General features: G+C 40.7%; 3 protein-coding genes across 3 annotated transcripts; 1 reads left to right on the top strand and 2 right to left on the bottom strand.

The window, feature by feature from the left end:
• Positions 1-250: 250 nt before the first annotated feature.
• islr2 (immunoglobulin superfamily containing leucine-rich repeat 2) lies at positions 251-4,592 on the bottom strand. The gene is made up of 2 exons (XM_020079145.2): positions 4,241-4,592; positions 251-3,640 (listed from the first exon to the last, which is right to left on the bottom strand). Exon 2 carries the CDS (start codon positions 3,630-3,632, stop codon positions 1,503-1,505), a length of 2,130 nt encoding a protein of 709 aa, XP_019934704.1. The 5' UTR covers positions 3,633-3,640; positions 4,241-4,592; the 3' UTR covers positions 251-1,502.
• A 3,014-nt stretch (positions 4,593-7,606) lies between these two features.
• sema7a (semaphorin 7A (JohnMiltonHagen blood group)) lies at positions 7,607-18,660 on the bottom strand. The gene is made up of 13 exons (XM_020078208.2): positions 17,960-18,660; positions 16,917-17,056; positions 16,030-16,065; positions 15,821-15,916; positions 15,079-15,181; positions 14,829-14,939; positions 14,365-14,507; positions 13,020-13,198; positions 12,169-12,277; positions 11,400-11,595; positions 11,123-11,235; positions 10,598-10,743; positions 7,607-10,477 (listed from the first exon to the last, which is right to left on the bottom strand). The coding sequence occupies exons 1-13, from the start codon at positions 18,060-18,062 to the stop codon at positions 9,982-9,984; spliced, it is 1,971 nt and encodes a 656-aa protein (XP_019933767.2). The 5' UTR covers positions 18,063-18,660; the 3' UTR covers positions 7,607-9,981.
• Positions 18,661-18,805: 145 nt separating this feature from the next.
• Positions 18,806-22,599, top strand: commd4 (COMM domain containing 4). Its single transcript, XM_020113994.2, has 8 exons — positions 18,806-18,924; positions 19,199-19,270; positions 19,379-19,444; positions 19,527-19,566; positions 20,049-20,168; positions 20,918-20,998; positions 21,113-21,289; positions 21,407-22,599. The coding sequence occupies exons 1-8, from the start codon at positions 18,922-18,924 to the stop codon at positions 21,445-21,447; spliced, it is 600 nt and encodes a 199-aa protein (XP_019969553.1). The 5' UTR covers positions 18,806-18,921; the 3' UTR covers positions 21,448-22,599.
• Positions 22,600-22,694: the final 95 nt, after the last annotated feature.

Below are 22,694 nucleotides of genomic sequence, written 5' to 3'. Positions count from 1 at the left end.
AGCTTCAGTGTAGCTCATTCTCTTTTATTAGAAAATATTACATTAAAATATGCTCCCCATAATAAGAAGCACAAAGAAAACGCATCAGAAATTGTCTACTACAACAGATATTTTGTAAAGCCTTATCTGAATCAATTTCAGCATTGTATTCAATTGTATTATTCGGATAACATTTGTTTTTCAGATTAATTTAAAAAATATGGGATTTTTAAAACATAAAGTCAATGACAGATCCAGAAATGGTCCTGCATAGTTTTCATTTGTTTTATTAATTCCACGTACATAAAATGATATCAAAAAATCTCAAAAGGTCACGGGGTTTTCTGTTTTTACAACATAGTTCACAAAAAACTCACTATGCATTGAAATTACAAGACGTGTGAAGCCGTCGAGACGCACACACGCGTCCTCTTTGTGAGGCTCCATTTAAATTTACCGTCGTAAAAAAAACCATCCGAGCAAATTTCAATTCACATGGCTTTACATCACATGTTGACAGCAACATCTACAGTCCTCTATAGACTACACTAAGAAACCACACAAGGAAATTACGTGTGACATGCCATGGACACGTTCATTCGGAAAAAAGCGAGAGGAGGCTATTGGCTATATCATAGAAAGCACCCGTTGATTAAAGAGGTCGAAATCGTATATTTTTTAAAGCAGAACACGTCACGTGAAACAACAGTTTGTTGGTAAATAACCCGGTAATATCCCGTCAAGCACAACGCAGCAGAAAGTGAGATGTCCCTTTTGGAGTCACAGGACAGCGGGCAAGTTGATGCCGTGCGCAATTACGCCGAATGCAAATATCTGCGGCTGTAATAAATTCCTCAAATATAATCATCATCACGCTTCATCATCTTCATCATCATCCAAATCTGTTGCTACGCTGGACGCTTCAAGAGGAGTCGGAGCACCGACACCTGAGAGGATGTGTGAGATTTTTTTTTCCAATAAGAAAAAGGTTCATCCACAGATTTGCACAGAAACAGCTCATTTTCCCTGATGTCACTTTATTAGAAATGGCTTTAAAATATGGCACTTTATTTTGTGTTGCTTTTTGTGATCTCAAAAACTGAGAATATTTCTGTTTGTAATTTTTGCCTTAGAAATTACGCACAGCTCTCCGCGCCTCGCCGCTTGCGCACTGCGCGCCGGTGCCATCACTGTCTGTCATGCGGAAAGGGAACAAACACTTCGTGGCTGTCCTGTCGGTTTTGAGGTCTTATTAACAAACGACAGATTTGTGCTTGAATTGTAAATGCGTGTTACTCATTTTAACCTTACAGTAGACTACAAATGTCACATGAATCAATGCACGGTCTCGGTGATTGGCGGAGTAATTTCTGAGGTATAAAGAAAGAGAGAGAGAGAATTAAAAGATCCACCTCTTTTGTCAGGGGTTCTTCACGTGTGGTAATGGTGGCTGAGTTACCTGCTGAAGTTGAAGGCTATTTCAAAGCAAAATATTTTACATTACACGCGCTCGGACCCGCGGCTCAGCGGCTCGGTTGCTTGTAGTTGCCGTTGATCTCCTCGGAGATGTTGACCGCCTCTGCGCCCAGCGGTAACCTGTCACTGTACTCAGACCCCATCTCGAACTCCTCCTGGTTGGTTTTGGACGAGGACCCGGGGATGGACTCGGTCACCACGCTCCCCTCCGCCTCACCCTCTCCGTCCCCTTCCTCCCCCTCGGCCTCTCCATCCCCCTCGCTGGGGTTGAAGGTTTTCTCGGACTCCACTAAAGACGCCCTGCGATCAAAGTCTCCGGCCATTTGTTTCTCCAACTGATCCGGGTTGTGCGCCTTCATGATCAGCTTGTAGGTCTTCCCTTGGTACTTGTAGAGCAGGTGGCAGCAGGTGGCCCCCAGTAAAGGAACAGTGGCCAGGCCCAGAAGGAAAATGCTGACAACAACGATGATGAGGAGGGAGGGGATCTTCTTCCTGGTTGTGAAGACAACTTGGACTTGGCAGTCCTGCCCCCCATAGGTGAGACAAAGTGTGTAATTGGTGCCAGGCTTTAAACCATGGAAGTGGTAGGCATTAACCCCCTCCTCTATGTTGGACCACTGAACAATGGAGTGTCCATATCCTGTGTTTATGCAGAGGTAGAGCATATCCAGGGTAGATTGACTAGAGACCTGGTACAAACCCATTGGCTCTTTATTCACTGTTTCCTCTTTTTCACTTTGACTCAGATGCAGGTTGGATTTGCTGCTGGGAAGCTGCAGCGGATTCAGCTGCACTTTGGCCTCCGTCTCCGACACTTCTAATGCAATAACACCAAAATCAAAGGTGTACTGCTTCAGGTCGTCCAGGCTCAGGTTGAAGGCGTGGTTGGAGATGTGTTCGCTGCTATCTCTCACGCCGCACTTGCTCGCAAAGGTGGGGTCCTTCGGAACACCACCAACCTGCGCCGTGTCCTCTGGTTTGCCCAGGGAACCTTCCAGACTCTTTGTCTTCTCATCAGGCTTGGTCCAGTTGATCCCTTTGTTTGGGGGGGTCTTTGAGTCTGTGGGTTTTTTACCAGATGGATTGATTTTGTCGTCTTTAGGCTCAGGTATTGAGTTGCTGGTATGTTTCTGGGTTCCTGCCACAACCACTCGAACACTGCTCTCCGCTCTGCCCAAATCATTCACCGCAGCGCAGCTGTAGTTTCCATCCTCCTTTTTACTCAAATGAGGGATGATGAGAGTGCCATTTCTAAAGACAAGGAATCGATTATTGGTTGTTTTATCATTAATTGGCGCATCATTGATCTCTACAGTGGAAGGCAAGGGGAAGAGATAATTCTGATTTCCTGCTATCACCTCCCAAGTGAGCTGTGGTTTGGGGCTCCCTTTGGACTCACAGTTTAAGATGACCATGTAACCCTCAAAAAGCTCGGTGTTCTCAATGTTGGGCTGGTAGGTTATGGCAACAGTTGGGGCCCTACAGTCCAGTTTAGGGATCTTTGTAACCATTGCACCCTTCATGTGTTCAGGGGCCTCACATACAATTGAATTTAGCTCAGGAACAGAGATCTTGGTTGTAGAGATCCAGTCCCTGAGCCATTCCAGGCGGCAGGAGCACGTGAAAGGGTTGTTGAAGATCTGAAGGTGGGACATGGCGGACAGAGCACTGAAGGTTCCCTGCACAATGATGGTAAACTTGTTGTTGTTGATGCGCAGTGACCTCAGGTCTTTGAGTGTGGAGAAGGCATCCTTCGGCAGGTTCACCATTTCATTGTTGTTCATTTTCAGGAGCTGCAGGGCGGTGAGGTTCTTCAGATCCTCCCATGGAAAGTTCACAATTTTGTTGTAACTGATGTCCAGGTTGCGGAGCTGGATGAGGGGGGCCAAGGTGTCCATCTCTATGGTAACGATCTCATTGTGGGCCAGCCAGAGGGAGGAGACCTGGGTGATGTTTACGAAGCTTTTGCTTTTCAGTAGCTTGATCTTGTTCGCGGAAAGGCTCACAGTGGTCACGTTGGAGGGGAGACCCAGAGGTACCACCAGCAGGTCCTTGTAAGCACAATCAGCAAACTGGTGGGCGAATTTGTCTTGGCAGCTGCAGAGCTCTGGACAGCACTGCACAACGCCAATCATAACAGTCAACAAGGCGACGAGCTGCAGGAGCCTTCTCGCCATTTCTGCACCTGCAAGCATCAATTACCAGACATTAGCCAAACAAAAAAAAAATATCCCTATGAATGTCCATTATGACCATTGTGGGCTGCAGCAGCGGAAATGTAATGTGGAAGCTTTTATCTCGTATCAACTCAAATGTGTTTTAGTGATAGTGGGTTAAGAGGCAACAACACAGCAGATAATTATATTACAAACTAATAAAATCACAGAAGCTGAAAACAACAACACAAGATGAACACATCCCGTGCTGCTGAAAGCATCACATGCAAACTTTCCATTTTTCCAAATCACTTCACAGAACATGGACAGTTGTAGCTGTGGACTTTACAAAGCATGCACATATGGTGAGTATCACATTTGCAGCATGCGGTCTCTCCTGCTCTGAGTACAGACACACTGACGCTGCGTGTGTGTGCTGCCCAAGCCTTGGATTTAAACACTTTATTCCAAACAAGAGTTCAATATCAACACTTTATGCTCAGATGCCAAGATGCAATTCATCATAATTACAATTGTCCCACAGCTTAGATCCAGCTACAGCTTCTGGTCGGTGTTTTTATTTTTTATTCTAAGGAGTAACCGCCTCATTACGCGCTGAATCCTCTTACCTTCTCTTATGTTAACTTCAATCCACGCGTCTTATAATCAACCCTCTGAGTTTCGACGCTCCTCTGAAATAAGTTTAATGATGGAAAAAAGAGAATGTCCTCGTCCTCCTATGTGGTGGATCCCTTCACATGACTCCTGTGGACCTGGGCAGCGCTGGTGAAGGGCGGTGGAGGGCACATTTTTCCCGGTGAGTCGCTGCTTGCAGTCCGTCGTGCGCTTTTTTCCCCCTCCCCTCTCCAGCGAGTGTGTTCTCCACTGCGCGTCCACGCAGCCACGGAGCGCAGAAAAGCAGCCGGGAACGCGCAGCCTCACCCATCTCACTCTCTCTCTCCCTCCTCAATATTAAAGATACAGCAGCTCCGGCTCCTGCAGCCGCAAAGACAATTCATAATTCAGGATGCGCATGTTTAATTTATGGAGCCGACCGCAGCCTGTAATCTTTGACCTCATTCTCTTTTCCTGCTGCCTATTGTCTTTAACTACAGAGGCAGGCCGAGAGTTTCCAAACGCATTATTCCAAGATTAAGTTGTGCAGCTCGAGTGCTCACTCACAGATCTCTGCAGCATTATTTTATCAGAATAACAATTTCACTGAACAAACAAAAAGAGGCTGAATTAAGAGTCTAAAGAGAAAAGTTATTATGCCACAGATTCTGACCATTTAAATGCATTTCAGAATTCAGTGGTGAGCTTCACTAAACTAAATAAAGGTAGAGCCTAAATCGTTTTAATTCAAAAACAAAAAGTGTTATTCTTAATCATGTTCTCCTGAAACACACTTTGCTCCCTCTCTCTATTTATTTAGTGATTAATCCAATTGATTTTTTTTAATTTTTGTAGAATCGCCCATGATTAATGTCTATTGTTTATTCAAAAATCAACATCATTAGTCATTTATAGTGTTTGAGTCATTATTATGAGAGGAGACGTTTCCTGCTGATATGCTGCCATCGTCTGGTGAACCACAGTATAGCTCTCTCTCTCATGCAATTCAAACTGAACACCATTTGGCAAATAAATCATAACCCCTATAATAAAGGATTTCTGCATTTCCTGCAGCTTAAGAGGCCTGTTTTATGATTAGAAGATACGTTCATCATTCTTCAAGTCTAAAAGCTATATATTAGATTAGATTCAACTATATATAAGATTCAACTATATAGTCAGATGTCTGTTAAGTTTTGAGCTCTATTTTTATGTTTTCAATGTGTCTTGTGTTATTTTTGAATGTGACCTGCTCCCTGACCTGTGAGGTATGTCCTTTCCCTCCCATGTATGCTGTAACATGCGGAAGTGACAAATTAAGATGAATCTGAGATGTGCAGGAAACTGTGTTTGTTTACTGGAAATTAAATTTTTTCCCTAACATGCTTAAAAGGACGGAAAACCAAAGTCACAGTCTTCACACCATGTGAAAATGTATTTCATGCTTTATTTTAAAGTTAATATGAGATGTGTGACTTTGAGTGAGACAAATCAAATGTGTTCCACAGTTACAGTTTCTTTTAAATCTGACATACTCTGATGATGTAACTAAGTTTTATAAGGTGGGTGCGTGTTCAGTTTTGGAGTTACTCAACTACACTCATGAGACTTTTTAGAACTTTTTGACTTTTTTCAGATTATTTTCAACAGGTTTTGTTTTTTGTTTTTCTGTTGCAGACTTTTTCTGTTGTGGGCTTTTGATTTGAAATCATTTTCCAATTGTTGAAGTTTTGATATTTGATTCGATCTTGTAATCTTCTCATATTTGTACTTTGTTTTTGTATTTTTTGGGGATTCATGTTTGTTTGCACTTTGAGTTCATTATTATTTCTTTGTAGCTTCTTTCCTTGTGTGTGTCTGTCTTTGTCTGCACCTCTTCTAAAGTGTCATGCCTGAGTACACATATCACTGCCTCCTTCAGTGTGTATAGTCTCTATATGCTCCGCTCTCTCCTCTGTCAGGGCGTCTTTCAATATCCCTTGAGCTGGTTTGTTCTTCTTATTGTCTGTAGTTTTTGGAGTTTGGGCTAATTGTTTGCCTGTTTCTTAGCCTACTGTCTAACATGACTTGTTGCATGATGTGCTTTTATGTCTGCAAGAAACACAAAACTTGACACTAAATGCCAGCTTACTACTACTTGAAATATATGAATGCATTGTAGTCATACAAAAGCTCAATATTGTTCAGCTGACAGTCAGTAATAAATTAGTTGACCTCAATATTTCATAGTGACTAATTAAAACTTAAAAATGTCACATTATGGATCATTACAGTGAAATTTCTGTTATTTACTCAAACTCAGAATTGATTAGAATCTCAATAGCATTTATTAAAAGACCCCATCAAGGTTTGATGGTTAAAGATTGTGGTTGTCAATATTTAAGTCCTGTGAAACGACAGTGTCCTCTGCAGTCAGAACCTGCAGTTACAGACAGTATCATAATATCATCCTTATAAATATAAATATATATATATTATTGTGAGAGTTGACACTTAAAGTTAAAGATCCTTCACAGTGTCGTCTCTACTCTGATCTGAACACAGGGCTTCAGTACAGACTGAAGAGTTCGTGGTTTGGAATTGAGTTGCCATAGTTATGTTTGTTAACATGTTGGGCTTGAAGACAGTGACCTCTGCTGTTGAAATACAGTAACTATAGATACAACGTGTATCAGTCTTGTGTATCTAGTTGAGTGGGAAGTATTAATCCATTTTACTGAAGTTTAAGAACAAATAGATAACAAAAATGTACTCAAGTGAAATTGAAGAGTAAAAGTAAGTAAGTACTTGCAGTCTACTACATCATTGTGTCCACTCTGATTGCATTAATGAATCAATTCTTGCTGATTACATTTAAAAATATATAAAAACAATGTAAATCCATGCTTTGTAAAATTTAGTGCAGTAGAAAGTACATATATTTGCTAATATATGTATTGAAGTAAAAGTGAAAAGTACCTAAAATAAATCTACTATCTACTATGAAGTAAATATATGTATTTACATTCTACTGCTGTGTATAACCAACAAACTTGGAAGTCACTTGTATACAAGCATATTTGAGATAAGGGAAGTTTCCTGTGTTGGTTGATGCTTTTTACAGTTACAGTGTTTGTTTCCGTTTGCTGATATCAAAGCCCGGGAGCTCACAGTTTAAATAACTCACAGATTAGACTGCAGCTCAGTGCCAGTCACAATCAGGGCTGTTGAGAGTAAAGAGATACTGATGTATTTTAAAATAAGGCCTTTGGAAAATCCAATAAGTGATGTGGTGACGGTATGGTGCCAAAGGTTGCTATGATACCATGTGTAACCAACAGCCTGAGTAAAGCAGTCTGGAGTTAATTAGAGAGGGTGACTCATGAGACAACACACAGGGCCACCGCAGACAGTTTTCTGAAATCTACACAACAACAACATGTTTTACATCATCGCCGTGTAGACCACAGATGTCAGGAGTCAGGTGTCGTGTCAGCTCGGGCGTAAGCCTGAGATGTCATGATCTTCATTAAAGTGATCCGAGGCTGACCACACAGACAGGAAACAAAAAAAACAGCTACACAGAATGTGGAGCCACGTCTTTCTAAACCGCGATGAAAACAACTTGCAAAATCTGTGGTATTGGGAGTAGCCAGTGCGAGGAAAACACATGTTGCTTTCTAACATGTAGAGTCATGGCATTACTAAATAAAAAAATACTTTTCCAGAGGGAGGATGACAGATTTACACAATCCAACATAATAAAGTAAGGATAGGGTTTGGTCATTCCTCAGGGAGGGAACATGCCCAGATGATTGTGCTCCCTTATTTTTTATCCTGTTCATGATGTTCTAACTAAAATGTGAAATATTAAATATCTGAAAACACAAGTTGCTGTGTGGGCTCTTGGATCTGGTGATAAACAAATATAAACAAAGGATCACATTTAGTTAATCTGCAAGAAAAAATCTGACAAGAATCCAGGATTTCCTCCCAAGTGACGTCTTGTACATGCACTCCAGCATGTACGAGACGTCCTCATCCTGAGCAGTGTTGAGACTTTAGATCCAGGAAAACAGATTATAGAGTTGTCATTAGCCTGATTAAAGTACACATGGTTTACTGTGAGGTATCGAATAAGTTGCTCTCACCAAACTGTATATGAGTGGAGCTATTAAGAGAAAGGAAGGAAAGTTATGAATATTATGATTGTTCAGCTGTTTATTTGTTTATTTAGATCAGTAATGTTCACTAACATTTTCAAGCAATCAAAAGTGAAAAAATAACAATACTGCAAAGGAAGAACACATTGCACTTATAGAAATGTCTCATATGAAACAAGATTTGGTAATAAAATATATGAGAAGCTTGTACCAGAACTTTTTTTTTAACATAATAAATATTAAACGTAGTAGTTATTAAGGAGTCTTGCATTAAAGTGAGACTATTGAAGAAGAGATAAGATTTAAACCTTCTCACCAACGATTAGTCACCTCATTGCACTCAGGAGTTTGATTCAAAATAAATTAAATAAGTAAATAAATCTCTGACTTGTTAGCCTTAGTAGCTGCTCTTCAACTAAAGTTACATACATTGACATTTATTGCTCCTGCCACAGATAATGTTGATCCCTGGTTCTGTATTTAAATACAATTCAGTGACATTTACAGGTTTTGTCCAAAATGTGGAAAATGAAACGAAGTGCCTTAAGAAGGAGGTGTACATTTTAATAAGCAGCTCGCTGACACTGACTGGCTGCACAGACTCTGGCTCTAAAAGCATAACCGAGATATATTTTGGCTTTATTTGCGGACAATGGGAGGAATTATATAAATAAAGGTTAAAACAGTGGGAGGGGTTGAACAAAACAGGGACATTCTGTGAAAATATCTGTTTGCCTCTTGGTTGGCTGTGGCTCAAGGGGTAGAGCGGGTCATCCTCTAAATAGAAATTCAGCAGTTGGACCCCAGTCTTTCATATGCCGAAGTGTCCCTGTGCAACATACTGAACCTGAAATTGCCCATGGAGGTTGCACCATCCTCAAAGGGAACGTGCTGCCCAAAGATGCACAGTGTGAATGTGTGAATTGGAATAATACTCTAAAGTGCTTTGGGTCATCAAGACTGGAATAGCTCGATATAAATACAGACTGTTTACCATTTACTTCCCTAAACGGGGAACAGAAAATAGAAATCTTAAACAGGAACATTTTCCTGAGCTCTGCTGAACCAGAGAGCGAGATGCTGGCCTCTACATGTCCTGGTCTTAGAAGTTCACCACACCTAATCACCCTATATTACCTGTGGCCGTGCGACTGGGAGTTTATTCACTCGTGATCTCAGCATTTTACTTTTGTGGTGGGTTTGGGTGTCAGACTCACAGGTAAAACCCTGTTAAAAGAAATGTCCTCCTTCTTAAACCCTCTGTTATTTCCTTGTCTTAGAAGAAAGATTACAGAAAGGTTACAGTCCCTCAGAACAAAGCAGCATTCTGCTGCTGCCTTTGTTCTTTGCTTTCGCCCTCCATCACACCATCCTGTTCCCGTTCCTGTTCTGGTTTCTTTATTTGAACCCTAACTGTTCTGCCGTGCACGTCTACTCTGTGAGCAGAAGCATTATGAAGGTTTTAAGTTCACAGCGGAACTGTTTCTTGTTGAGATTTGTTGCTGTTGCTGTTGCTGCCAAATTCCTAGCCTGAATGCATCCTAGCCTGACTCTCTCCTGCAGAGACCCAAAGCCTGATAATTATTGCAGATAGAATAAAGTTTAAATAGTAATTAGTGTAACATTTCTACAGCCAGTCCTAGAAGGATCAGTACTGTATGTGACACAGCAGCCGATGCATCATTTGGGTCATGAGAGACATCGCTCCCTACCTTTGTGTCTGTGATCAGTTGCTGCTTAAGGTGATATTTTTTCACCACTTTTGTGTAGTCTTTCTCTTTGGAAACACACTCGTAGGTGCCATAGTTCTCTTCTGCCATGGCAGGGATGAGGTGCAGACAGTTAGACTGCATTTGCAGACACGGGCTGCTCTGGTCTCTGTGCTTCCAGGTGTAGACAGCGTGGTAAGAGTCTATGGGGCACGACAGGTAGAAGGGGACACCCAGGGGAACTGAATGAACTGCTCCCAAATTCTCTGGTGATGGTGAAACTATATCCCGTTTGGTCCGGCTGACTTTCCTCGGTTCTAAAAGAAGGAGGTCACCATTACCTCCTACAGATTCCGAGCACACAGATGTTTCCCCAGTCATGACATTCTGAATGCCTCCACTGTGAACAAAAACAAAACACATTGTACCTTGGTTGTTGCCTTAACGATCTGTTTTATACTGTAAAATGTTTGAGTCTCCCTCTCTGGCCTTATGTGTCTTGTTATGAACAGTAACTTACGGAACATTCGGGTTGCATCCCAACTGAGTCCAGGCACAGTACGGGTCCCGGGCCAAAACACATTCAGCACAGGAGTTGTTATACTGCTGACACCTCTGCAGGTCCATGATGGAGATTTTCTCGGCAAACCCCACGACTAACTTTTTCTGAGCAAAGAAAGACAAAGACATTGTTCTCCTTTAAGCCTGCATGAATAGCTTTTTTGTCCTATTGGGTTCGGTGCAATAGAGGTCAATTTATTTTATAATTTAGCAAAAAGTGGCTTTTTACATATCTAGCAGTTTTGGATCAACATTAGCATTCATTAAAAGTTGTGTCTTTGGTTGCTTCATGCAATGTAAATCGTTGCCACTTTGTCTCTGTTATTTGTTGCCAGACATGTAGCCTACAGACAATTTCTGCAGAAAGCAAATCAAAAAATAATAGGGATTGTTTTAAATTTCACTGAGAGCTTAAGCAAAGTGACAAAAACCCTACTGACAACATTGCATTGTGGGGTGAGGTGACCTTTTAAACGAGCGGTACCTTTTTGAAGTCAAGTTTCATTGATTGAACGGTTGAACTGTTGGAGAGTTGCGTTTCTGAGATGATGAAAGCTTCAGATCCAGCCTCAAGGATTTTATGCACCTTTCCGGAGTCTGTTTGAGCCAAACACGAACAGAAGTTTGATTTGTTGTTATTTTGGGAAGTTATATTATTAGCCCATTGTCTCTAGCAGCAGTTATAAACAATACTTGGCTGGGTCAATGTGGAGGAACAGTATTCAAAGCATTGAAGATTGTCTCTGTATAGAACAGCTTACCCGTGGCTAGAAGCAGGACGTTATACCTGTGCTGGTCCACGGCTTGGACTTGGTCCACTGCTATCTTGATGTAGCTGCTGCTGCTGATATAAAACGGAGCTGTGTATTGCACAGAGTGGACCCAGTCAGTCATCTCTGGGTATTCCTTCACCATATTGACTGTGGTCAGTGGCAGACTCCTACTGTTTTTTACACACTGAAAGATACATGGGCACAAAAGTTTTCCAGTTAAGAAATAGTCTGTACAGAGTAAGACATGGGAATATAAACCAGGAAGCTCAAGTCAGGCAGTTCAAATGTCTTCAGGTATACAAACGTGAAGGCAGTGGGTTTTTAAAACTAATTAGAGATAAATATTTACTTGAACTATAAATTGAGAAGGTGGACGTTTGTGGTTTTCTTTATCAAATGCATCAACAATTCTCCCTGCACAAGGATGTGTAATCATTGAGTCTGTTTTGTTTACTGCATGGAGACCAAATTCTGCAAATCTCTTCATATGGGCCCCTTAAGTTCCTTAGCAACAGGGCGGAACTCAAATAGACTTCGTGTAAAAAACTTTTCCTAGATCAAGAGATGGAATCACTGAAGCACAATGGATGTGGAAATGAAATGTAGACACATTTACCACGTTTCCATCCATTTATGTAACACGACGGTTTTATTGTACAAACCCACTCAGAAACATAGACTGCCCACAACAAAGTCAAAACAAAAGAAGACATACTTTTTGACTGCATAGCAACATAAGAGCAAAACAAATTCTTACTGTTCCTGGCCTTGGTTTGGGAATGTTTTTTTTGTAGCCTTTGAAAGTTGAGTTTTCAAATATTTCTTCAATCATTCCGACAGAGTAGATGCAAACTGCTGTTGAGTTCCTGCAAGTTAAAAATACAAGTGAGGGTTACCATTATAAGCAGAATATTTCAAAAGTAATGATTTCACTTTACAAAACGTCATCTCATCAATCAAACTTTGAGTATCTGACATCGTCTCCACCTCAAACATAAATGTCCTGCCAGTTTTCAGAGGCGTGATGAAGTGATATAAGGGCGGCTCCCTTGGCCTTGGAACAAATAACTGTTCAAGCTTTATTTCAGTGAAAACACTTCAGTAGATCTGATGTTTCTTTGTCCAGTTTGACCAGATAACCCCGACAATAACATCTGCTTGGGCTTGGAGACTATAAATTAAAAACAGAAAACCTGCCTTTATAGAAATTAAATACTAAATTGCAGTAGTGTCCCTGAAAGCAAACAATCAAGTACAGTAAGCACAATGATGAAAAAGTGTGCATCTCCTATTATGAGGTCAATAAACGGTACTGGAATGAAATAAACAGTAATTGTATGTGTGGGTCATTAACAGCCATATTAACATCTGACCTCAGGAGAACATCACTTTTTTTTCTCTTCTCATTAAATTAAATTGGTCATGTGAAAAAACCTACTGTTCTTGGCATTTGTTATTCCTAATAAAAATTATGCCCTATCACTATCACTTAACCTGCTCTGAAGAAAATGCTGAGCTTTCAGTTTGAAGTGAGAGCCCTGGTGTGTTGCCAGGGTTACTTAAGTTTCTGCTATAGTTGCTATAATAAAGGAAGGGAAAGTGTCGAACCAGCTGCTTGAGAAAAGCGCGTAGACTTTGGTGTTGCGCCAGTCCTCGGCGTGAATCACATAAATGTCAAGGAGACGGTTGAAATACAGGGATTCCTCTGGAAACCCACAGACGAGACGGGCCTTCAGGAAAGATGTCCACATGTTCTGGAAGAATCTTTTTGATCCGCCTTCATCCACCTGCACAAATAACACAGATGCATTACAGCAGGGAAGATGTCCTTTCGCTTCACTTGTAATCTAAAATATGTCAGATAAGGGTGAATTGATATGGTATAATCATGTGACTGCTCTAAGCCAAGTCTTGTTTTGCAGGTCATATTACAAGAGGAATCCTGATCCTTTGGTACAGACAGAGGGGGTGAGACCACCCTGTAACACACAGCTGTACTCCAACATCAATCCGGTTAAATGCTTTATTTATGTGTACACTTGTCAAAGCCTGGCATTGTATCCACAACACCATACCCACAATATTTCCATTCCTGCAAGGTTCCTTTTTTTATCCGTGATGTCAGACCATGATATGAGCATATCAATAAAATGCAGTCTACTGATAACATGTACATAGCGGCTGACCTTAACCATTGTCCTTGCAATGATGAACAACAAACATTACTGGCTTGACAAATAGGAGCATTTCCATTGTCTGGCAAATTCAGAACGGGTTACTGTGTGAAACACAGCAGACCTGCTGAGTTTTTGTCTTATTGCCCTGCTAGTGCCCCCCAGAGGTTGTGCTCATCCTTCTCATCCAATCAAACCAAAGTGCTGTGAGCTACAGGTGTGCAGATTGATACCGAAGATTGATAATACCAATGCTAAGTCCTGTTCTATACCGACCATAGCACCAGTAGGATCAAATACAAAAGTGCAGCTAAATCATCTACATTGCCCCCTGGTGGTTGGCTCTCTTCCATCAGTTAATGGATGGAACACGGGAAGAACGAAAGAGTCAAAGCACAGATCGAATGTTGTATATTAAAGTGTTAGCTATTTGATGCTATAAAACAGCTGAGATAAAACAGCTGAGATGGTCTATGGTCAGTACTATAAAGACTCAGCTGTGGCACATTAAATTTACATTCTTACTTGATTGGTTGATTCTTGTCCTGATGTCAGATCAATGAGTGATGTGATCACAGTTTGACATTGAACATGAATACTGTATCTTCATTACTAACATTTTTCACATTTTAATAAGCGATCTCTTGGTATTGACTTTCCATGTTACTTGAATAAGACTTGGGGTGACTATTAGCTTGATTAGTGAAGCTGAACTAATGAGGATTTAAACAGCTTAGAAGACTAGCAGGATAAGAGCTTCACACCATCATCCAGCGTACCTTGCAAACTCTGGCCACCCTTGATATCCAGGGGTCAGCTTCTGGGCTATGGTCCGAGTTCTTTTCCCAGAAAAATATATAAATCTTCTCTTGGTCTGGGTCTTCAATTCGCTTCACCCAGGAGGCAGAGATGAATGTGGGCTCTGTGGATAGAGGAGGATATGTTTATCAAACATGCAATGTTGACAGTACCTTGCAAGGTCAGCACACCGTGACGCAAATGCTTAGACTGGTAAGATAAGACATTAATTACTCTGCTCTGAGCAGTAGACGTAACAGTATGGTCTATATAAGGGGTAAACAGTTTCAGGACAAACTGCCATGATTCACCTGAAATAATAGTAATCAGATGCATCACTCCAGGTAAAAATATATTATTATTGTATTTGATTTGTTGTCACACTGCAATACAAATGAACTTTAAGTAGAGTCATAATTCAACATCATAAGCTGACTTCACCCACCTGAGACCCAGTTTTCATACATCCAGACATTAGCTCTTCTGCCAGCTCTCCTTCTGAATTGCAATGAACTTCTGTCAGTATCCACAGCAGCTGCAGCATAAAGATCCCCCTCTAAAAATAGCAGAGACATCACGTGTAAATGAGCACAAATGAATATATTTATGTGACTGGCCACACATAATCTAATATTGTTACATAAGACTGCTACTGTGAGCCACATGAAGAGTCACATGCAATGCACAGTACGTACCAACTGTGAGAGACAGGGAGTTCTGTGTGTACACCAATGGAGAGATGCCCGTCCCTTCATAACTCTCCACTACTTCGTGAGATTGATTGTTCACTGATGAAAACTATAGAACCACAGACAGTCAACAGGATATTTCGATGGTTAGTTCTGCACAACTGTGATGGAAAGAATGACCAAGCACCCAAAACCTGCAACCCAACATCCTATAAATTATAAAAGACGTTTGTTGAATGAAAGTTTAATGAGCAATGCAGCCGCTTCAATGGGTCCATGCTTCAAAAGGTCCCATGTTTTGCTCTTTTGTGGTGTTTTATTTTTATAAGTTGTGATACCCATGAAAAGATGTATCTGTGACTAACAATACTAAAACATGTTTATTAATGCTCAACGTTAGATACTGAAATAGATAGGGTCTTCTGTATGTACTCTGAGTTAATTTTGTCTGTATTTGTCAACCTTTTCTAAAAGGTTACCGATCCAGAGAAAGCAGATGAAACAGAGCAGTACCAGCAGAAATGTTTATATAGAGTCTATGGCCCATAGACCCATAGACTCTATATAAAGATGGAAAACATCCCTGCTCCCCTTATGTGAAGCCTAATGGCTCATTTGAAAGTTGTGTTAATTTCCTTAGCACTTAGCACTTAGTCCTACTTTAACATCAGAGATATGAAAATGTTACTGTTTACAACATGTCATAGACAGATATAACATTAAGTGTAATTCCAATGCAAACACTTACTAGTTTCCAACATTGTGGTTTAAATCCATTCGTTCCACAGACAAACGTGCTGTCCTGAAACTTCTCAATAACTGTAATGACATTTTCACAGGAGCCCTGTGACACAAAGGCTGTTATTGTCAAGTTGTAATACAGAACTGATTCTTTATTTCATTTAAAAATCCATAATTTGTTCTGATAACACAAATCATCACCCTCTAGTTACCAACCTCTTGGCACAGCCCTGATGTTTTCAGAGGGAATTTCTGCAGCAGGAAATGAATAAGAGGACAAATTAAGTTGTATTATCTTTGAATGAGACATCACAAATTAAAATGAACATTTTACACAGGCCATTTCCCTTCCTAGCCATCAAAGAATGTTGCACTCTGGCCAAAACAAATGATGATTGAATCAACTTTGAAATTATGAGGAGCAAAAATTACATAAGGGAGAGAAAAGGGCTATTAATGTATTTTTAAAGATAAGCAGTCCTAACATCCATTTAAATACATGTACAAATACATAAATAGCCTTTTTCATTACCAAAATGTATTTATTTTTCATTTATTTATATATGAAATTATTTATTCCTACATTCATTTATTTATTAATTTCTACTTGTGTAATTTTTGTCCTTAATAGCTGGAGGTTAGATAAAAAAGAAAATCTGCCATCCATCTTTCTCAGGTTTACAATCTTAGGACCAATTTTACTCAAGATAATTGATAGTGGCACACCTCAACTGCCACAGATGACTATCCATCAGTGAAATAAAGATGTGTGTGTGCGTGTCTTACGGTCAGAGCCATCATAATGGATAGTCAATAACACAAAAGTGGCCATATATTACAGAAACTCCATGTCAATAATTTCCTGTGTTTACCACAAGCACTCAATCAGCAGCATGAAGCCAAACAATGTCTGCGTTTGAAAGCGAGTGTCTGTCAGTGGCTGCAGATGGAACAAGTGGGATGCAGCCATCTGCTACAGTAACATCTGATAATGAGCAGCTGCATACTAAACAGCTAGTGGGTGTGATTGATGTATAAAAGGCCAAAAACGAAATTAAAGAGTTCAGAAACAGTGGTTTTTAACTCTGGAACATGCACCTCACCTCTTTGACGTTGTTGTCATTCATGTTTAGTTTTAACACAAAGTCAGTGCCCCCCACATACATGTCCTCAGAGTCCTCATCGTAAAATAGGACACTGTGTTTCTGGTGGTCTTGGTATTCATATCCACCTCCGACTGTACCTGAGGGGGAACACATGAAGGGTCACATTAAACCTCAGTCGCCGAGGCTGTTAGTGCAGATCAGACTGATCGGTGTCAATGACAACTGTCACATCCAAACATTATACTCAGTGTCATCTCATCCCTCAGGAATAGATGGGTCATCCTTAAACTGATTAGCTTGGCGGGCTTGGAGAAGATTTGAGGATTGACCCCTGTAGCCACTGGTGTAGTCCAGGGTATACAGGGGTATACGGCGTATACCCACTTCTAAATCCCCCCTGATGCATACCATCCAGTAGTATCTGCGAGCCAAATTACCCATTTTTTTCTGCCTCTAATGTGCTTTTTAACTGGCTTCTATATTTTACACTCATGCAGGCTGCCTGTGTGACCAGCAATACCTACAAACTGCTCCCGATCAAGTCATGTTCATTTTATAATAGTGGCACACTCTGGCCCACGCTATCTGTTGCAAATCAGCTGTTCAAAGAGACAATTTACAAAAGAAAATACTGACTTGCCAAGTGAGAGAAAAGGTGTCAATAGTTCACTCAAAATGCATAGTTGTCTCTCACTAGTCTGTGTTGGTATTGGTTTCGTAATTTCATAATCCTTCCTCCCTGAGATCAAGCAGCAGAAATTATTTGACAATGAGCAAATACTGCTGATGTTTTTTGGGTAAACTAAATAGAGTAGTCCAACATCTAACATCTTACATGTCACTGTTTCTAAAACAGGGCATTTTTTCTGGGCTGCGTTAAAAGAGGGCAAACATTGAGAGTTTACCCACTTGTCCAGGGACCACTACACCACTGCCTGTAGCTGATTATTCTTAACAGCTTCTATTCAACTCAATTATGTTTCCATCTACAAATATAACATGCCAGGCTGAATGTATCTGTGAGAGGTCAGTGAACGTACCTCTGCTCAGAAGTCTGGGATTATTTTCTGATCCAAGCGTCTGTGCGTGGACGAGCAGAAGATCCCTCGCGAGCCAAAGGTATATAAAAACCAACCGACTCATTTTGCGTTTGCGATCACGAACCGCTGTTATTTCTCCAAACCTTCGAATGAACCGCGATCCAAGTGTCGTGATGTCTGTGAGCAGAGCAGCGTGAGTTCAGCAGTTCTCCTCCTGCGTACCGCAGCTCTGCGGATCTACTCCAGAGATGAATGCGCTTCAATTGTCCAGAAAAAATAAATCGTCCAATAAAAGTGGTTCAGATTCGATTCAGAACAGTCCGCAGAAGTGGAGAAACCCAATAACAGTGAGGATCAGCTGTTACACTGTGGGATCCACCTGCCGACTGGAGGAGGGCGCGGTCTGTTCCCTACTATAACCTACTCTTACTTGAGATGAGATGCAGTTTCTTCAGGTAAATGGCACATCTCAAGTTTGTGTGTGTGGCCACAATGGGTAATAAAAAAAAGCCCTTAGTGACATCAATGAGATGGCAATAAACTATAAGAAACTGCATTATATATATATATATCCAAAACAATAATTAGAAGTAGCATCATGACTGACTGGGAAAAACAATGGGATGACGGAGAAAAGTGATACTATCTGTATCAGGAGAAAACACAAGAGAACAGACAGTTATATCAAGGCTAAAGCCTAGTTTATGCTTCTGCGTCACGTCGACGCCGTACCTACGCCGTAGGTCGTTGAGCATTCGAAGTTCTGCGTCGATGGAACGCGTTGCTCTGCAATTCACCGCCATGCCGTGATATATATATATATATATCACACTCCAGTATAATAGGTGGCGGTATTGCACATTCAACGTTAAACGTCCCCCACCAGTAAACAACGAAAAAGAAGGGAGGAGACGCCCCGCCCCCCTCGCGCTTACTTGCGGCTGCTCAGCTGACTGGTCGTCATGGTAAACACGTCCAATAATCTTTTTACTTCACACTAGTTTGCGTGTTTGTGAATAAAAGTATGTATTGGACAGTACGGACTTTCTGATCGCAAGATGCACAAGTGTCTTACTTAACTAATTGGCTCGATGCTGTCAGTGTTTAGTCAGGGAGAGCTAGCGGGCTAAGCTAGCAGGCTAAGCGACTAGCACCCTGTAATGTAAATACTCACGCTGCCTGGTTTTACCTGATGATTTTGTCTCAGCTGATCACGTTGTTATGTCTCGTGTGTTGTAGCGGTTCCGCTTCTGTGGAGATCTGGACTGTCCAGACTGGGTGCTGGCCGAAATTAGCACGTTAGCGAAAATCGTGAGTAGTCACAGATTCTGCACGTAATCAATAAAACAATATTCAAATCCACGTTTTTTTTTTCTTTGAATAATACGTGTGTTCCTCTGCCTTGTGATTTGTTGACAGTCTAGCGTCAAGATGAAACTCCTGTGTGCTCAAGTGCTGAAGGATTTACTTGGGGAGGGAATTGATGTAAGAGTTAAATATGTACTATTCATTATAATATACTTTCACATTTCACCCACACTGATTCTGTCTCCCTCTGTTGTTTTAGTTTGACAAGGTTGCAAAGCTCACTGCAGATGCAAAGTTTGGTATGTGTCTCTTCTACTGCTTCTCTGTGGTGTTTATATCTTTACTACATTACATCTTTACAGTGCTATTAGTACTACGATCCAAATACAAGTCTCACATTCAAAATCTCACTCCAGCTAAATACTGAACTAAAAACACATGTGAATTTGAAGGTTAAAGTGTTTCAGTATTAAATGTTAAAGTACACATTATCCAGCTGTGAGTATTATGTTCATATGATCATATGTTTTGTATGCAAAGTTAAAATCAACATTTAAAATAGAAGTTAAAGCACTAAAATGTATAATATAGTGAAAGAGAATTATAAAATCATGTACAAGTACCTCAAATTGTTCTTAAGCACAGTACACAGTTATTCATAGTTACATTATTTTACTACTGGGTCTGCCTTTAAATTATTTATCTACAAGTCTATAAAACTATTATACTTCCATTAAATATTTTCCTATCATTGCACTCATGACATTAAATTATCTTGCAGAGAGCGGAGACATCAAAGCCAGTGTGGCGGTGCTCAGCTTCATTTTCTCCAGTGCAGCAAAGCATGATGTTGACAGTGAATCACTGTCCAGTGAGCTGCAGCAGCTCGGCCTTCCCAAAGGTTAGTCCACTGAAGCGCTCCATGTTTAGTATGAATAAATCTTGATGATGTTGCATAATCTATGGTCACACAGGAACAAACCTCTTTCTGCCAACAGCAATGTACCAGGACTAATGACAGGCTGGTTGTTACAGCAGAACAAGGGTGGAAAAACATCACCTGACCTGTTTTTTTTTTTTAAACTACTTATCATATTTCAGAGAGATCCAACCCTGAGATATAACCTTTATCAAACTAGCTGTCAGACAACCAAGGGCTCCTGAATACATATATACATGCTAAATTTGTTCTTTATTACATAACTTCCCAGAATATTAGCAATAACAGGAAATGTTTCAATTTAAATAGAACTGTAGCTCGTCAGACACAAACAATTTCTCCATTTCCAGAAACATACAAGTCTTAAATCACAGCCTATTGTGTTATTGTCTGAAGTTATTTCCCTGTATAACAAACTATTGTGTATTTATATGGTACCACTGTATTCAGCGGGTACTTGAACAATGTCTCTGAAGGCTGTCCTTGATGGCCGGGTGGGTGGTGTGGTGCATTGTGACTTTGGTGCAGGAATAATACAAACAATGCACCATTGACTCTGCCAGCTTGTAATTGTGTTTTCTTTTCTCAGATATTGTGACTATATCGAAGTTATTTGATGTTGATGTATCATTATTGTTCAGCCTTGGTACTTTTATGTGATTATACTAAAATAAATTCTGACTATTCATTACACACACTCTGCCTTTAAGAACACACAACTGGACTCTGCAAATCATACGAAGATAAGCACTCTGCGCTGCAAGACAAACTACGAGAGACGAGCCTGAGATGTAAGTGTTTCTGTACATCTTGCCCTTTTCAGACAGGGAAGACAAAAGTTGCTGATGATGTGTGCAGACATTTGATCGAATCAGCCACTAAATCTGCTCTGTGCTGCATTGCAGTGGGGCGCCTTGAGGCGGTTTCTTGGCGGGTTGATTACACTCTGAGCTCCAGTGAGCTGAGGGAGGTGAATGAACCCGTGATTCATCTGAAACTCCAGGCACAGGGAGCGGAGTCAGGCTGCACAGACACAACCGTTGTCTCGGTTTCTGCTGACAAGTTCAGAGTGTTGCTTGCAGGTCAGCTCTTCATCTAGTTAAACAACAGTTTACTTATAGTTTTTAATTCTCAAAAGAATTATATACGTCAGGATTATTTATGATGTGGTAAATCTTTTCTCATGTTTCTTTCAACAGAGCTCAAACAAGCCCAGGCTATGATGAATGAACTACAATGAAGTCTAACCTCAATATCTGAAGAGCTGGACATAATTGGTGCTGATAGAATGCCAGAAGTGCCACACGTAGATCTTGTACAGCATATTTGTTTTTGTATGAATATAGTTATATATAAGGTTAAAGCTAAGGTTGGTAATGCAGGAAAAGCTAGCAAGACTTCACTTTGAAAAAATGCAACCGATACATCCCACTCTATCCCATCAGCCCTATCATCAAAGCTAGACCCCCAAAACAGATGAACACTGCCTGACAACTACTAGAAGTCGACTTGTGCGTGGCTCGCTTGCTAACTTCTGGGTTTATTCTCTGCTTCGGGGGTGCATGTCTCCCCGGGCTGAAGACTCTGGTCATGTGCAGCGAGAGCACGGGCAGGGTGCTTGCAGATAGGCAGGTCAGTTAAGCCATCTTCAGACTTGAACTCTGGAGAATGTCTGGAGAACTGGCCGAGTTTGCCGAACAGTGAAGCAGGAGATTCTCTGCACAGACACGTTCACAACAACATAGTAATCTGCGGAGCATTCAGACGAGGGATGTGGCAGCAGTATTGATTCTGCTATGGAGATCATGTGTTTTTGTTTACATTGACACTAACGTTGGCACATCAACATCATCGTTGGTGTCTTCCAGGTGTATGGCACAACTTTGTTTTTAGTTTCATTTTTGTGTTGCTCGTCGCTGTAAATCCTGTAGACCTCCTACTGTATTCACTCAGGCTCATTTGGACATCACCCAGTTTTTTCTGCTAGGGGGCTGGCCGGAGAAGTCTGGAGCCTCACTTGGACATTTGCGTTCTTACTTACAGCGCTTCTGGAGAAAATGAGGATATTCTCCAGAGTTCAGTGCATGTCTGACAGTATGGCTATCGGTACTGGCTAAGGCTATATTTTATGGCTATAGGGATGTGAAGAGGATTAAGATAAAAAGTGTTTCAGAAACAAAATACCAACCCTACCTTTTAAGTCAGAGGCCCATTCCTCATTTAGACGGATTGATATTTTGATGTATTTTATTACCACGTGAATAACTGCTGAGAATGTTTCTGAACAAAACGGACCATTTATAAAATATTGCTAAATAATTGTTATTTGAATCATGTTGATGATTTGTATGTTACCTTGATTTGATCAGAAATAAAATGTAAAACATGGAAATATTTGTATTCTTGCTCCAGCCTACATTGCATCGAACTACAAAAAAAACCGTTTTCATGAGTTGCTGCAGATCACGACACAAACTTCCATTTGAA

Source organism: Paralichthys olivaceus, chromosome 7 (genome assembly GCF_024713975.1).
Source record: "Paralichthys olivaceus isolate ysfri-2021 chromosome 7, ASM2471397v2, whole genome shotgun sequence".
In the NCBI taxonomy this organism is placed as follows: domain Eukaryota; kingdom Metazoa; phylum Chordata; class Actinopteri; order Pleuronectiformes; family Paralichthyidae; genus Paralichthys; species Paralichthys olivaceus.
Note: the sequence above shows the minus strand (reverse complement) of the source record. Positions and strands in the feature narration are given on the sequence as shown.

Coding starts and splice junctions, on each gene's coding strand:
- commd4 (XM_020113994.2), top strand. Junction 19,445..19,526: donor TACTTGGGGAGGGAATTGAT/GTAAGAGTTAAA, acceptor CTGTTGTTTTAG/TTTGACAAGGTTGCAAAGCT. Junction 19,567..20,048: donor CACTGCAGATGCAAAGTTTG/GTATGTGTCTCT, acceptor ATTATCTTGCAG/AGAGCGGAGACATCAAAGCC.
- islr2 (XM_020079145.2), bottom strand. CDS start 3,632: ATGGCGAGAAGGCTCCTGCAGCTCGTCGCCTTGTTGACTGTTATGATT.
- sema7a (XM_020078208.2), bottom strand. CDS start 18,062: ATGAGTCGGTTGGTTTTTATATACCTTTGGCTCGCGAGGGATCTTCTG. Junction 10,744..11,122: donor TGAAACTTGACTTCAAAAAG/GTACCGCTCGTT, acceptor TTCTTTGCTCAG/AAAAAGTTAGTCGTGGGGTT. Junction 10,478..10,597: donor GGATGCAACCCGAATGTTCC/GTAAGTTACTGT, acceptor TTTTGTTCACAG/TGGAGGCATTCAGAATGTCA.